Below are 16,707 nucleotides of genomic sequence, written 5' to 3'. Positions count from 1 at the left end.
TTTTAATCAATGACAAATATTATTTTAAAAATTCTTTGGAGGATTATCTATAAACCTTTAAATAACTTTTAAATAAACTTCTATCTCTATTATTTGTTGGCTTTAAGTGATACCTTTTGGCCTCCTCAAGGTGAAAGATGAAGAAAGCCACTCTTTTTAAATCTGTTTCATAATCTCTATTAGTTATATTATTATTTCACATTGCCACAAATTATGACATTAATTTTATAGTCCGAAATTATAATGCTCAGTTATTTTAATCTCAAACTGCCATTTGTTTGCAATGATGGAGCATCTGAATGTTTAAGATGCGTTAGAAGCTGTAAACTTCCTCACTTTCCTTAACCAACTGTTAACTCCATCCTAGACTTCCTTAATCTTTCTACTTCAATCATGTACCCCAAATGACACACACACACGTGTGTATACATACATAGCGTGTATAAATATATATATTTAGTGTGTAAATATAAACATATTTGCAAGTATATATTTATATATAAAGATAAAATATAACATGTTTATACAATAATAAATATTTCATATATATATAAATATACATATATATGTCATGTACCCCCAAATTTATATGTAACCCTTAATGAATGAGGGAGGGCAACATGGCTCAGTATCTACAAGGAATCATTTTTAGAGAAGTACGTAGTTCAGCAGGCAAAAGTAACTTCAAAATGATGCAACTCATTAAAGGCATTGCTTGGGAAAAGAGAAGAGGATTTGTAGCAATACTCATTACAGCTCTTCTTCCTCCCCTACCCACTTCCTTCACACACCACAAAACAAGTACTCCCAGCCACGCATACAGTTTTCTTTTCTTCTCTTTGCTTCCTTACCTCTGACCTTCTACCCTCTTCCCTTTTCTCCCTCTTAGATCTCTTTCTGAGTAATTCATCTTAGCTTCCTGAACTAAATTATACTTCTTTTATCTCTTAAATTGTTCTTATTTCTCATTCTCCTTATCTTGCATTCCCAAAGTCCAAAGAAAGTCTGGCATCCATAGAACTCTCTTGGCCAGAGGAAAACTCAGGAGTGGGAGTGAAGGTAGTAAACATTTATGTTACTTGAAACATAAGTGAAAAGGTTAGCAATTTTCATTCTGTCCTGACTGAGAGTGTTTCCTGAATTTTATTTTATTTTATTTTAAAGACGTATTTATTTATTCATGAGAGACACATAGAGAGAGGCAGAGACACACAGGCAGAGGGAAAAGCAGGCTCCATGCTGGGAGCCCAAAGTGGAACTCAATCTCAGGACTCCAGGATCATGCCCTGAGCCTAAGGCAGATGCCCAACTGTGAGCCACCCAAGCGTCCCTGTTTCCTGAATTTTAGACCCATTCATCCACCTGGCATATCTCAAAGAGGCTGCAAAATCAACATGTTTCAAAATTGTGCTTCTTTGTAACATCCAGTGAGTGCATTTGTTCAGTATTTTCCTCCCATGCAAGATGAAACAAATACTTGTTGAGTGTGTGAATAAATAAATGAATGAATAAAATTATAAAATGTGTTCTTTCTTCAGTATTCTCTAGGACGATGAAAAACATCACCATCCACCAGATTTAAGACATAATTTATTTATTTGTTTATAAAAATATTTTATTTATTTATTCATGAGAGATGGGGGGGAGAGAGAGAGAGAGAGAGAGAGAGAGACAGGCAGAGGGAGAAGCAGGCTCCATGCGGGGAGCCCGACGCGGGACTCGATCCCCGGTCTCCAGGATCACGCCCTGGGCCGAAGGCGGAGGCTAAACTGCTGAGCCACCCGGGGCTGCCCAAGACATGATTTATTTAAGCCAGAATCCTGAAAATCATCTCCAGCTCATCCCATTTGCTTATTTCTCCTTTCTGCCTAATCATCAGGTCTTTGGATTCTACATTTTTAATATTTTTTTCAGTCTCTCCCTCTTTAGCTCTACCTATAAAACTCTTGAGAAGTGTCTGATCACTTTATTCTTACAGACTCCTATGTGGTTTTTGCTCTCCACTTTTATTCCCCACCAATATATCTGTCCAAGATATTTTACTTATAATTCCAGAAAGTCTACCATTCCCCTTTATGGAAAATTATCCTTTCTATATCTCTGTCTAGGGATAGTCTTAGGCATTCGTATTCTGTACAACATGACATCATCTTCCCAATTCCTGGACGTTGTTGATTGGACCACAAAGGTACCCCCTGCCTAATGTGTAGATTATCCAGCAGCTACAAAGTAACTTGACAGGTAAAGTTTGGCTAATTAGCTTCTCAACCTTAGGCAACTGAATTAGGAAGTAGGGAATGGATCAGACATTAGGAGCAATAAATGCTTTTTAAAAAAATTGCAGAGAGGGGTCAATTAGAGAAGAGGCCGTGATCAAGGCACAATTTTGGCTTAGTAGCAAATATTGGTAGGCTGAAGTGATGATATAAAGCAATGATAGGGAATAGAAGATAAATAAGCTGGTTGATTCTGGAAGGAAAAGCAGAAAGACACATGAATTAAAGCAGAACTCATGAGTGAAACTTAGTCATGGTAATGACAGAGCATAGAATTAAATGCCCTAAACTCATACTGCTGAGGGTCATGGAAATGCTTCCAGTTCCAAATACTCTGAGGTCAGTTTATACTTTTAATCTGGATTTCCCTGAGACTCCTGTCTTTCCTATTGCCAAGTGTATCCTTTTTTTTTTTTTTTTAAGATTTTATTTATTTATTCATGACAGACAGAGAGAGAAAGAGACAGAGAGAGAGAGAGAGGCAAAGGGAGAAGCAGGCTCCGTGCAGGGAACCTGACGTGGGACTCGATCCCGGGTCTCCAGGATCAGGCCCTGGGCTGAAGGCGCTAAACCGCTGGGCCACCAGGGCTGCCCTGCTAAGTGTATCCTAATATATTTAATATGGCTTCAATTTCCATGTGTAGCAAATGCCCTGTCCAAGATCACATTTGTGATCCATCAGCTTCTCTAACACTACTGGTATTAGAAATCACCATATTAATTGATAACAGCCAAAGTTGGTAACATGTAACACACATCCAAGTTTATGGTGAATGAAGCAAGATAGAAATATATTTGTCTATCAGGTAAATAGTACAGAGGGCAAAGATGCCCTGTTCATCTAGGAACTATCTTTCCTTAAAAAAAATTTTTTTTTAGGGATGTTGGGGTGGCTCAGAAGTTGAGTGTCTGCCTTTGGCTCAGTGTGTGATCCTGGAGTTCTGGGATGGAGTCCTGCATCGGGCTCCCTGCATGGAGCCTGCTTCTCCTTCTGCCTGTATCTGGTTCTCTTTGTGTCTCTGTCAAATAAATAAAATCTTTAAATAATGTTTCAAAAAAACATTTTAAAAATATTTATTTATTATTATATTGGAGAGCATGTGTACACAGTAGGGGAGGGACAGAGGGTGAGGAGAGAGAGAGAATGTCAAGCATACTCCCCCGGAGCTCATAGCCCAACATGGGCTCCATCCCATGACCCTGAAAGCATGACCCTCAGCTGAAATCAAGGGTAAGGGAGAGCAAGTGCTTTCTGAGGTCTCTTCTCATGGGATAATGATACTTCTTTTTTTTTTTTTTTGAGGATAATGATCCTAATGGATTAGGACCCTACTTTATGACTTCATTAAACTCAATTACTTCCTTAGAGCCCATCTCCAAATATAGCCAAACTGGAAGGGGTTAGAGCTTCAACACATAAATTTTGGGGGGATACAAACATTCAGTCTAGGGATCCCTGGGTGGCGCAGCGGTTTGGCGCCTGCCTTTGGCCCAGGGCGCGATCCTGGAGACCCGGGATCGAATCCCATGTCGGGCTCCCGGTGCATGGAGCCTGCTTCTCCCTCTGCCTGTGTCTCTGCCTCTCTCTCTCTCTGTGACTATCATAAATAAATAAAAATTAAAAAAACAAAACAAAAAAACAAAACAAAAAAAAACATTCAGTCTACAACATGGTCCTAGGAAGCAATGAACCTAATGGACTAATCTAATTTTGGCTAGACTTGGCTGTGGAAGTTGGATTGATTGATCTTTCTTAAGTAGAATTAAAAAATAGCCACAAAGTCTTCCCCTCTCTGAATTTGCTCTTTCTTGCTATATAATTTTAGTCCCTTCCCACTCTGACTTACTTTGGCAATGACTTTCTTTGTGACTTAAGACTTGCTTTGGCAATGACACAATTGCCAATGTGACAGTAAGAAAGTCCTGAGAAGTGCTTTCACACTGGGGCTTGCTGGTTTGTTTTTTGTTTTGTTTTGTTTTTGCTCTTGGAACTCCTACTATTGCTGCCACGTGAAGAAGTTCAGGCTAGCCAGCTAGAGGATGAGAAATATGTGACTGAGTTTCTCTCATTACTCTGGTCAATGGCCTGTCAACTGCCAAACATGTGAGAAGGGCCATTCTAGATTATCTAGCCACCAGCGAATTCTCAGCTGACTGCAGATGCATTTGCAAACCTGGCAGTAATCAGAAAAATTGGCCCAGACCATAAAAGCTACCCAGTTGACTCAGATAATTATCAGCTAAATAAATGGTTTTTGTTTTAAGTGGCAAATTTTGGGGTGGTTTGTTATATTACATAGGTAACTGCCATATTTTTAGAATTTTTTAAAAAAGATTTTATTTATTTATTCATGAGAGACACAGAGACAGAGGCACAGACACAGGCAGAGGGAGAAGCAGCAGGCTCCATGCAGGGAGCCTCACTCGGGACTCTATCCTGGGACTCCAGGATCACACCCTGGACTGAAGGCAGCGCTAAACCACTGAGCCACCTAGGCTGCCCTATTTTTTAGAATTTTAAAAAAAAATTTTTATTTATTTATGATAGTCACACACAGAGAGAGAGAGAGGCGCAGAGACATAGGCAGAGGGAGAAGCAGGCTCCATGCACCGGGAGCCCGACGTGGGATTCAATCCCGGGTCTCTAGGATCGCGCCCTGGGCCAAAGGCAGGTGCTAAACCGCTGCGCCACCCAGGGATCCCCTATTTTTTAGAATTTATAAGAACCTTGGAGTTTTTAGAAAATTAGGGAAGAGATAATAGACTTTTTGATAATATGGCATGAGGGCCCTGAGTGACTAAATAGAAAAGAGCAAAGAGATGTGATTATATTTATTTATACTCTGGGATTATGGAACAATTTATATTACTTACACATCTAAATACTGGTAGCCCTCAGTTCTTTTTTTTTTTTTTTAAGCCCTCAGTTCTAAGCTCTAAGTCAACTTAATCAATAATACACTGGACATTTTCACTTGGACATCTCATAGGCACTAAAGAGCAAACACATCTAAAACAATCATAATCATCTTCAAACTTCTCCTTCTCCACTGCTCCTTACCTTGGTTGTTCAAGCCAGAAACTCAGAAATGTTCTCATCTTCTTTCTTTCTCTCCACCCAAATACAGTCAATATGTCCTGTTTTTCTACTGAGTCTAAAATCCCCACACTTTCTTCCTTCACCACTACCACTCTTTCAGTATTTGTTATTATCACCTCTCTCTCAGATATTTAAAATATCCTCTTAATTTGCATAGGATTTGCTGGTAGAACGGGTGTGATGTGTAAGAGAAATAGAAGACTCAGAGTCTTGCTTAGTCTTAGTCTTGGACTAAGCAACTGAAAAAAAAAATAAATAAAAGGCTTGTCATTCATTAAGCTGAAGAAGACAGGGTAAGAGTAGTTTCAAGGCAGACTGTATCACATGGTCATCTCTGACTGATGGGAGATTGAGAAAATGAGTATTTGGCTGTATTAATTTTCTTTTATTGTCCCATAAATTACCACAAACTTATTGGTTTAAAATAACATATACTTGGGGCATCTGGGTGGCTCACTTGATTGTGTCTGACTCTTGATCTCAGCTCAGTTCTTGATTTCAGGGCATGAGTTCAAGCACTGTGTTGGACTCCACACTGGGCACGGAGCCTACTTAAAAAGCAAAAAAATTAAAAAGAAAAAAATAACACACACTTAATTCAGTTTCTGGGTTCAGGAGTCCAGGTATATCTGGGCTGTGTTCTCATCTGGAGACTCACCTGGAGAAGGATCTATTTCCAAGCTAACTTAGGTTGTTGACAGAACTAATTTCCTTTGGGTGTAGGATGGAGCACTTTGAATTTTGTCAGTTTGTTTTTCTGTCTTTTTGCTTTTTTTTCTGGTTCCAAGCTCCTTGCTTCTAGCAGTTTTTTTGTAATTTCCTGCTACCTGGCCCTCTTCATAAGCAATTCAGAACATGTAAACATGTAGCTTATTTTTCAAGGCCATTCGGAGATGGAGAGTGAGTCTGCTAGCAAGACAGACTCTTTTTTTAAAAATTTTATTTATTTATTCATGAGAGACATAGAGAAAGAGAGAGAGACACACACACACACACAGACAGGGGGAGAAGCAGGCTCCATGCAGGGAGCCCGATGTGGGACTCGATCCCAGGACTCTGGGATCACACCCTGAGTGAAAGGCAGACGCTCAGTCACTGAGCCACCCAGGCATCCCAGACTTTTTTTTTTTTTTTTTTAAGATTGTATTTATTCATCTGAAAGACTGAGAGAGATAGAGGGAGCACAAGCAGGCAGAGGGGCGAGGGGCAGAGGGAGAGGGAAAAGCAGACTCCTTGCTGAGCAGTGAGCCTGACATGGGGCTTAATCCCAGAACCTTGGGATCATGACCTTCCAAAGGCAGACACTTAACTGACTGAACCACCCAGGTGCCCCACAAGACAGACTCTTAAAAATGTAAAGTAATCAGGAGAGTGATATCATATCACCTTTATTATATTCTATTGGTTGGAAGTAAGTCATTGGTCCCATCTATACTCAAGAGGAGGGGAATCACACAAAGGCATAAATACTGGGGTAGAGGCAGATCATGAGGGGCACTTTAGAGTGCTGCGCTGATGTTCCTAGTCCCTAGAATAGAAGGTGAAAAGTAAGAGTGGATTTCTGGTGCCTAAGTTACCAAGGCTGAGTCAGTGGATTCTCCTGCCAGAGACTGTGAATCTGGAATGGTGATGCAATTATGAAGAGATTAGAATCCTTTTGCAGAGTTGTGTTACAGTAGTATAGTACATTGTCTGGTGGTGGTGTGGGAGTGGTGGTGACAGTAGTGTCCTGAAATTGTCCCTGATTTTCAGTTTGTAGAGCCTTCTTGTTTCCTGCCAGTTTCATAAACTTGCTTCTCAATCTCTGCACAATTTTGTGAGCCCCTCTATATAGCCTTCCAATAAATTCTCCCTTAGGCTTAGGATGGTCAGAGTTTGTTTCTCTTGTTTGTAACCAAGAATATGGCAGATCTTGTACATGCAGTTAACTGTAGACAGCTGGTATTACTGCAAATAGTTGATACAGGAAGAATTAATAGGAGAAGGGAAGGCAGGCAGAAACTAGACTTTTTTTTTTAAAGATTTTATTCATTTATTCACGACAGACATAGAGAGAGAGAGAGTGAGAGAGAGAGAGAGAGAGGCAGAGACACAGGCAGAGGGAGAAGCAGGCTCCACGCAGGGAGCCTGCCGTGGGACTCGATCCCCGGTTTCCAGGATCACACCCCGGGTTGAAGGCGGCGCTAAACCGCAGGGCCACGGGGGCTGCCCGAAACTAGATTTTGGATGGCCTTGTCAACTATAGTAAGTGTACATTTCATCTTGAGGGTCATGGAAATCCATTTAACTGTTTTAAACAGGAGAGTAACATCATCTTATATGGAGATTCTTATAATGGCTTTTTGGAAGATGGGTTTGAAAAGAAAAGGAGTAGATGTAGGCGAACCAGTTTATAAAGTTTCTTAGTCAAATAGGTGAGAATAAGTAAGAGTTGAGCTGAGGTGGTGTCAGTGGGATGGAAAGAGGACACAGATTGGAAAGATAGTAAGGTTATAGAAGCAATGTTACTTGTTGATTAACTGGACATGGGAGCAGAAGGGGAGGAAAGAGTCTAGGATGACAACCAAATTTCTGGTTGAGGCAACTAGACGGATGGTGGTGAGGAACTGAAACTGGGAATACAGGAGCCAACTGGTGATAGGCTGTATATTTGGTTATGTGTGTTGGGTCTGGTGTCTGACAGACCTTGGTTTGAGTCTTGGCTTTGCACTTATGAACTATGTCATATTGAGCATGTTATGTAACTTGAGACTCAGTTTCCTCAATTATAAACTGGAAATAATATAACTTTTGTTTGTGTATGTATGAATAGAATGCACAGCCTGGTTTCCAGGAGGCACTCTATAATGCTGGCTATTATTACTTCCCAAAGAGGGTTTAGGGAAGAGGCCCAGGATAAACTGAGAGAACTGTGTTCAAGACAAAAGAGGAAAAATACAACGTTGTGGCAGCCCAGCTGAAGCCAGAAGGAGGAGGCCAGACAGGGCTGAGCTACAGCCACGTTGCTGTGAAGATGAGTCACTGGAAGTGCAGGCAGGGCTGCCCAGGCCACAGCTGGACTGGCTGTGGCCAGGCTGGACTGGGCTATAACATGACTTCATTGTCAGTGGGGAATCATGAGAATTGTTCCAGAAGCCTTTGTGTCCTCCTGTTCCTCCCAGAAGGAATCCATCATGTCTTCCTCGTCTATAGGACTTTCCATACCCTGTCTTACTTTCTGGAAGCAGCAGGAAACAGTAGAAAGGGGACAGAAAGCAAGAATTTGAGTCGTCTAGTTTGATCAGTGGTTTGCCGACTGACCTGGCGCGTGTCACTTTACCTCGGTCTTCTTGCTTTGTAAGACGAGAATGACCAGACCTGCATCCAAAGTGTGACGTGAAGACAGTTGGCGAGTGCTCCGTAAAACTGTCAATAAAGGACGGTGGGTGCTCCATCAATTAATTGTATATTTTGTCTTCTTGTTCCTGGTCCCTCTCCCGCTCGATCCTTGAAGACACTGATTCAATCCTAACTCCTTTTCAGATCCCTAGCGCTTAGCTTGGCCGGGTACACAATTTCATGAATGGATGAATGAAAGAATCAATGAACGCGCTCCGCCGCCGCAGCCGCGCCGGGAGCCCCGCCCCCTTCCGCTCTGCTCACCTCGCGGGGAGGCCACGGGCGGGTCTCTCGCGACCGTTCGCCGGCGCGTGCGCGGGAGGCGGCGCGCGGCCAGAGGCGGCGGGCGGGCTCCCCGTGCGCGCGCGCGGGGCGGGGAGGGCAGGGGCGGGGCCGGGCCAGAGGCAGGCGGGCGGGCCGGCTGGCTGCTGGCTGTGGAGCCGGCGGCTGTGGCGGCTGTGGCGGCGGCGGGTGGCCCGCCGAGCGTGTGCCGGGTGGGAGAGGACGAGGCGGCGGGGATGCTGCCTCCTCCCTAAGGAGCGCCGAGGACGTCGCGGCGCTTGAGGCCCCAGAAAGCGCGGAGGAGCTGCGAGCTGGGGTCGGTGGCTTCGGGCGCCCGCCCGGCCATGGTGGCCGCGGGCGGTGGTTGGCGCGGCAGCGCTGCGGCCCGGGGCCGTGCGGGGCCGGGACAGTCGCGGTGCTGACGCCCGCGGGGCCCAGCCGCGGATATGAAGCGGAGCCGCTGCCGCGACCGACCGCAGCCGCCGCCGTCGCCGGCCGGCCGCCGCGAGGATGGGGCTCAGCGGGCGGCGGAGCTGCCTCAGCCCCAGCCCTTGCCGCCGCGCCGGCGAGCGCCGCCCGGGAGGCAGCTGCTGGAGGAGCGGGCCGGGCCCTCGGGGCCCGAGGTCAAGGAGCAGGTAAGGCGGCCGGCCGGCGGCCGGGAGGGAGAGGATGGGGAGCGGGAGCCTGAATGGGAGCAGTGGGGGAGGGGGTCCTCCGGCGGGAAGACTTGGGCTAGGGCTTTGGAGGGGTGGGGACTATGTAGTTCGGCCGGAGGAAAGGAAGGTCTGGAGAGGCAGAAAAATGGGGAGTGGAGAAATGGAAGTCATGGCCTGGGGTTGAATGGAAGTGGGGGAACAAGGATTTGGAAGAAATGGTCCTGTGGGCGTCTGTAGTCAGGGATACTGGATGCGAAGAAGGGACGCTGGAATGTGGCCTGGGAGTAAATGAACTGCAAAGAATAGGCTCACTAGAGGGACACTGAGGAGTTGGCCCGAGGGGTAAATAGTGTATGTAAAGTAGGGAAAATCAATGTGATGTAGTAAATGTTCTTTACCAGAGGTTGTCTTGACTGTTATTAAAAACGGATGTCATTTCTAGGCATTCTTTGATTTGGCCATTATTATATAGTCTTGGAGGAGTGCGTTCAAATCTTCAAGATTCTTTTCCGTAACGATCTGTTTCACGAGAAAGCACTTTTAAAACACCTGCATATGTGCAATTCCAAATCCAGCGCCGCGAATAGAGAATTTACAGGGATAGGCTCTGTCTTCTGGGAGTTTACCACTGAAAACATCGTCTTAGGAAAACGGAGATAGAGAGCAGTGTGAACGTATTCGTGGAGTTTCTGAATGGACAGGATGTGTGTATAATTCATTAATCAAGCGTAGGTGTATTTAGAAATAGGGGATAAAGGTCAGTTGTATCAGGGAGGAGAAAGTAGCTGTAGAGGGTGCAATGAGAGGAGACTGTGTGGTCCTGACTGCATGGATTTTGCAAAAACATATTCTGTAGTAATGAACTCTATGACAGTTTTCCTTTTGTTCAGCCCTAGTAACTTCATCCTTGACTTTTTCAAGACCTTTAGTAGATTTGCCTCTTTTTCCATCAGTTAAATAAGTATTTTACATAGACATCATTCTTCATTGTTCAGTTTCAGTGATGCACATGCTGGCACTTGGATTTTTTCCTTTTGTTCTTTCACCTTTTATTCTACACCCAGCTCCGAGTAGACTGCCTCATTCCCTATCTCTGCCCTTGGTTTCAGGCCACTGAATGTTGTCCCTGGCTATAATTTACTCCCTCATTCTTGTTTTTTTTTTAACTTTTAAAGATTATTTATTTATTTATTTGACAGAGCGCGAGGGAGAGCGCGTGAGCACATGCAAGTAGGCAGAGTGGCAGGCTGAGGGAGAGGGAGAAGCAGACTCCTTACTGAGCAGGAAAGGAAGCCCACTCAGGATTGGATCCCAGAACCCTGGGATTATGACCTGAGCCTAAGGCAGATGCTTAACTGACTGAGCCACCTAGGCGCCCCCCTCATCCTTTTTAAAAATATTCTCTGCAGTACCTAATTGAAACTTTTAAGATGTTTAATCCTTTAATCCTCTCCTGACTTAGTTTACTTGATTCAGTTGACCTGCTTCACTGAAGAGTTCAAGGTTATTTGATTTTTCCCTTCTTCCCTACCTCACAATTATGTATTTATATAGCAAGCAAGCAGGCTCTCCACCCAGTGTGGGACTTGAACTTACGACCCTTAGGTCAGGAGTCACATGTTCTACTAACTAAGCCAGCCAGGTGACACTCTGTCTCAAAATTTTGTTCACTCATCCTTTGCTTAAATTCTAGAGAAAGAAGTATTCATCCTCCTCTCGGAGGCTATCCTTGTGCTTATGTGCTTGATTTCATCCCCTCTCATCTGATATAGGCCCTTGTTATGTGTCTTATTTTCTTTTTGTCCTATACCTCCGAAAAAAGCAAAATACGGTTCCCTGGATTGTGTAACTTACCTAAGTTACTTTGTTATCTCTTCTTTGCTTTATTAGCAACCTTCTTGGAAAATGAGTTTGTATTCACTGTCTCAGCTTACTTACCTGTATACATTTCTCATATTACAATTTGGCTTTTTTTTAAAAAAAGATTTTATTTATTTATTCATGAGAGACACAGTGAGAGAGAGGCAGAGACGGGGAGCCTGATGCAGGACTCGATCTCAGGACCTAGGGATCACAACCTGAGCCGAAGGCAGATGCCCAACCACTGAGCAACCCAGGCATCCTGGCTTTTTTTTTTTTTTTTTTTAAGTTTGTTTATTTAAGTAACCTCTACACTCAACATGAGGCTCGAACCCATGATCCTGAGATCAAGAGTCCCATGCTCTTCCAACTGAGCCAACTAAGCACCCCCCCTTTTTTTTTTTTTAAGATTTTATCAGTTTATTCATGAGAGATACCGAGAGAGAGAGAGACAGAGAGAAAGAGAGAGACAGAGAGAGAGAGACAGAGACATGAGCAGAGGGAGAAGCAGGCTCCATGCAGAGAGCCCATGTGGGACTCGATCTCCGGGACCCCAGGATGACACCCTGGGCAGAAGGCAGGCGTTAAACCACTGAGCCACCCAGGAATCTCCTCAAGCACCCCTTAAAGTTTGACTTCTACCCTTAAAGTATTCCAGAACTATTGTGTTCAAGGTCACCAATAACTTTGTGTGTTATTTACTTTTTTTTTTTTTTAAGATTTTATTTATTTATTCAAGAGAGACAAACAGAGAGGCAGAGACATAGGCAGAGGGAGAAGCAGGCTTCCTGCGGGGAGCTCCATATGAGACTCAATCCCAGGACCCCAGGATCACACCCTGAGCCAAACACAGGTGCTCAACCACTGAGCCACCCAGATGCCCCAGTTCAGGGAATTTTAAATGACTAAATTTGATAGTTTTCACTACAGTCTTCATTGTCTCTTAGTTCTGTGAACTGTTTGTCATTGTTGCCCTTCTTGATATTTTCATTTCTTTTGTAATGTCCATTATACTCCTATTTCTCTGACTGCTTCCTGTGTATCTTTTTTGTTTTCTTTTTTCCTAAATCTTTTTTGAGGATATGTCCTCTGTTCTTAGCTCTCCTTTATTGTGCTGTTTTTTTTAGCAGGCCTACCCTATTCATGGGAAGTACTTAGGATGTGGAACAGGGTCTCTGGTCTTTTATTCATGGCCTCGCGTCACAGAACCTCCTTGTAGAGTGATCTGGGTGAGTCTCCAGGCTTGACCTCTTTCCTTTTTTTTTTTTTTTTAAGATTTTATTTCATTTACTCATGAGAGATACAGAGCAAGCAAGCGAGAGGCAGAGGGAGAAGCAGGCTCCACGCAGGGAGCCCGACATGGGACTCGATCCTGGGTCTCCAGGATCAGGCCCCGGGCTGTAGGCGGCACCAAACTGCTGAGCCACTGGGGCTGCCCTTGACCTCTTTCCTTAGCAGTACTTTTCCCTTTCTGTGCTCAATGTTTCCACGATAGACTTAGCATTTGTGATCTAAATATTATGATTTTTATAATTTGATGGTGTCCTCTAAAGTCCATAACTTGGAATTATTTGATTTTGAAAAGATAAAAATTTTTTTGTGTGTGTTATGAGACTGGATGGATTACGTTCATTCAGGGAGTAAGCTTAGCTAATCAATAAGCATCGATTTCTCACAGGTGACTTCTCCGTTTCTCATGACATGGAGTAATGCTTGTTATACTTTATACGATAATGATATAAGTTCTGGGAATAAGTTCTGAACAGGATGCAGGACTTGGTTCTCTGGTTTGGAATATCCTTAAAACAGAATCCATTATTTCTCTGTTGAAGTGTGCTTTTCCCTGTCTTTCCTTTTTCTTTTCATCTAAATTGAAGTTGTATCCATGGTCTTTGCCCCTCTTGCTTGATCCCCTTATCCAGGTTTTTTGCTGATTCTACCTTCATGACACCTTTCAAATCTTTATTCTCATAGTCATCACCTTAATTCAGCATTTATAAACTTGTCTTGGTTGTTGTAATACCTTAACTGTGTTTACTCTGCTTTTAGTCTTTTAACCTCAATTTTTTTTGCAGTCTAGTTACAAAAATAAGATTATAACTTACTGCCTACCTAAGTTCCAGTACTAGATAAATATTTGTAAAATGATCATTTCTTTTTTTTTTCCTTTTTTAAAAAGAATTTATTTATTTGAGAGAGCATACCTGAGGGACAGGAGGGGCAGAGGGAGAGGGAGAAGTAGGTTTCCTGCTGAGCAGAGAGCTGGAGGGCCGCACTTGGGGCTCCAGGCTGGATCCCAGGTCCCTGAGATCATGACCTGAGCTGAAGGCAGACACTTAACAACTGAGCCACCCTGGTGCCCCTCATTTCATTTCTTTATCTTAAGAAACCTTCATTAGCTTATTACCTATAGAATAAAGTCTGGAGATGTTGGCATTTCAAGGTCTACTTGATTCTTACCACTATTTATTAAAATAATTGGAGTTAGATGCCCCTTCTCTTGGTTCCCAAGCCTTTGCTTTATAAATTCTCTGAGGCCCACATTGTTTCATTTACTGTGAAATAAGGCCCACTATGGTATTTGAAACATGGTTATTAGTCTGAATAATTATTAGAAATAATTATTAGAAACATAGATAAGTGGTGGTGCTTGAAACATATTTATTTGCTCATCGGTTGTCAGTGTCTCTTCAGAGAAGAAACTCCTCAAAGACTGTCTTATTCATTACAGTATGCCTTTAGTGTTTTAACTGGTATGGTAGTGGGTAGTCAGTAAATATTTGTTTACTGCTGGACACTTTCATATACTCATTTTAATTAATTATCCATCTGAAAAACTCTTTCTTTTCTGCTTCTTCCCATTGAAATTCTACTCAAGCTTCCAGGCCTAACTCAAATTCTACTCAAGCTTCCAGGCCTAACTCAAATGCTACAGAAAGTGTTCTTTGAAGTTGTTTTTCCATGTGATATCCTCCTAAGAGGATCCTGGATTGTGCTTAATAAATCTTTAAATCTCCTGAAATTTCAGTTCTAAAAATTCTGTGACTCAGAAAGTGAAAGCTTGGGTTCTATGAGATTAAATGAGAAAGTGATTAGAAAGCACATAGTAGATAGGTATTTTTTTTTTTTTTTAGTAAGATAGGTATTTAATAAATACTAATTCTTATCTCACTTTGTTTCTATAATACAGCTTTTTGTTATGTAGTATATAGTAGGTGCTGAATAAATATTTACTAAATGAGCAGATGAATGAATCAGTGTATTAACACTTTTATCCTTCTGTGTTCATTCTGCATTATTTCATTTCTGCTTTTAAGTTGTAGATGACTAAGGGTAGGAACTCTTATCATTTTTTTTTGTATTGTAATGCATAATCTAGGCTTTGCTCACAATAGGTGCTAAGTATTTATTGATGAATAGAAAATAATTCAAATATTTGGGTGATTTGAGTAATAATGGCAGTATGATAGAAATAGCCAACTAAAGGAAATGAGAGGATGGAGGAAGGGAGAATTTAATTTAGTTCCTAGAATTCCCTCAGCACATTGAGAAATTTTCAAAATTATTTTCATGTAAATCAGCACCGTCTCTTTCCTCTGCACTAGAATGTTAGTACATTGGCAAAAGCATAGAGAAGTAGAGAGGAAGCTGCATATTTTGTGTAGGGAACTAAAATCAGTTTGGTATTGCTGGAGCTGGAAGTTTAAGGCATAGATGGTGAGTTAAGAGACTGAAGGAGCCTGGATTGTCTTTAGTACTGTGTAAAAGAGTAATAAGCATGGGAGCAGGATGGTCTTACTTGTGTTTTAGCTGGATTACTTTGGCAACTGTGTGGGGATAGAATGTTAGATATGGTGATTGAGACATGAACATTTGAGAATTCTTCTGAGTTTTCAGTATAGAAAGTTTATTAGCCCTCCCTCCGGTCTTATCCACAAGTGAAATGTATAAAGGTAAGCTCCTGAAAATCTGTTAGCTTTGGAGGGTTTGATTTCATCCAAGTAGTGGGGTAGAGAGGCTGGGATAATCAAAGCACATGGACAGTTCTCTGATTTTCCTGTCTTTGCTCTACTGGATGCCCCTTAGTCTAAAGGCTTTTCCACCCCAGTTACTGATGCTAACTTAGAGGCAAGAGTATCAGAGGCAGCTGAATATTTTCTTCATTGCTGGTCTTAGCTGCCATGATTCTCTGCTAAATTTGTCAGCTAACTATTTCTTGATGAAATCCCTATGGTACTTTGGTAGGTATTACTTTTCATCAGCAGGTGTAATTTTTTATTTATTTATTTTTTAAAAGATTTTTATTTATTTATTCATGAGAAACAGAGAGAGAGAGAGGCAGAGACACAGGCAGAGGGAGAAGCAGGCTCCATGCAGGGAGCCCGACATGGGACTCCATCCCAGGTCTCCAGGATCAGGACCTGGGCCGAAGGTGGCGCTAAATTGCTGCACCATCAGGGCTGCCCCCTCTGCCTGTTTTACACCTGTGTCTGACCATATTGACATCTTAGCTTGTGATTAGGAGCCTCAGAGTCTGACTACTTCTACTCGGTCCTATGACATTTCCCTAGTGCTTTTACTGTTTTTTTTTTTTTTTCTTTTTTTTTAAGAGGAGTGGGGAGGGGCAGAGGGAGAGGGAGAGAGAGAATCTTAAGTAGGCTCCACACCTAGTGTTTGGCTGATGCAACTCAGGGCAGGATCTCAAAACCCTGAGATCATGATCTGAGCTGAAATCAGGAGTTGGATGCTTTAACAGACTGAGCCGTCCAGGTACCCCTTCCCTAGTCCATTGACTTCTTTTTATTTTAAATATTTACTTATTTATTTTAGAAGGAGAGACTCTTTAAGCAGACTCTGTGCCGAGCAGGGAGCCTGACTATGGGCTCATCCCACGACCTGTGAGGTCATGACCTGAGCTGAAACTCAGAGTTGGTTGCTTAACCAACTGAGCCACCTAGGTGCCCTAGTCCATTCACTCTTTTTTTTTTTTTTTTTAAGATTTTTATTTATTTATTCATGGGAGACAGAGAGAGAGAGAGAGAGAGAGAGAGAGAGAGGCAGAGATACAGGCAGAGGGAGAAGCAGGCTCCCTGTGGGGAACCTGATGTGGGACTTGATCCTAGGACCCCAGGAACATACTCTGAGCCAAAGGCAG

General features: G+C 42.7%; 1 protein-coding gene across 13 annotated transcripts in view; it reads left to right on the top strand.

The window, feature by feature from the left end:
* The first annotated feature begins 9,162 nt into the window (after positions 1-9,162).
* MAST2 (microtubule associated serine/threonine kinase 2) overlaps positions 9,163-16,707 on the top strand; it is a 208,308-nt gene continuing 200,763 nt past the window's right edge. For 4 of the 13 annotated variants that reach the window (XM_072772330.1, XM_072772329.1, XM_072772328.1 and 1 more), the window contains exons 1-2: positions 9,163-9,671; positions 12,680-12,781. In XM_072772330.1, coding sequence (XP_072628431.1) covers positions 9,483-9,671; positions 12,680-12,781 — 291 coding nt within the window. In that variant the 5' untranslated portion in view covers positions 9,163-9,482. The remainder of the gene's footprint in view (positions 9,672-12,679; positions 12,782-16,707) is intronic. The other 9 variants (XM_072772339.1, XM_072772338.1, XM_072772335.1 and 6 more) reach the window with 3 other exon arrangements.

This window comes from Canis lupus, chromosome 13 (assembly GCF_048164855.1).
Source record: "Canis lupus baileyi chromosome 13, mCanLup2.hap1, whole genome shotgun sequence".
NCBI classification, from domain to species: Eukaryota; Metazoa; Chordata; class Mammalia; order Carnivora; family Canidae; genus Canis; species Canis lupus.
The sequence above is the reverse complement of the archived record's forward strand: the minus strand, read 5'-3'. Positions and strand labels throughout refer to the sequence as shown.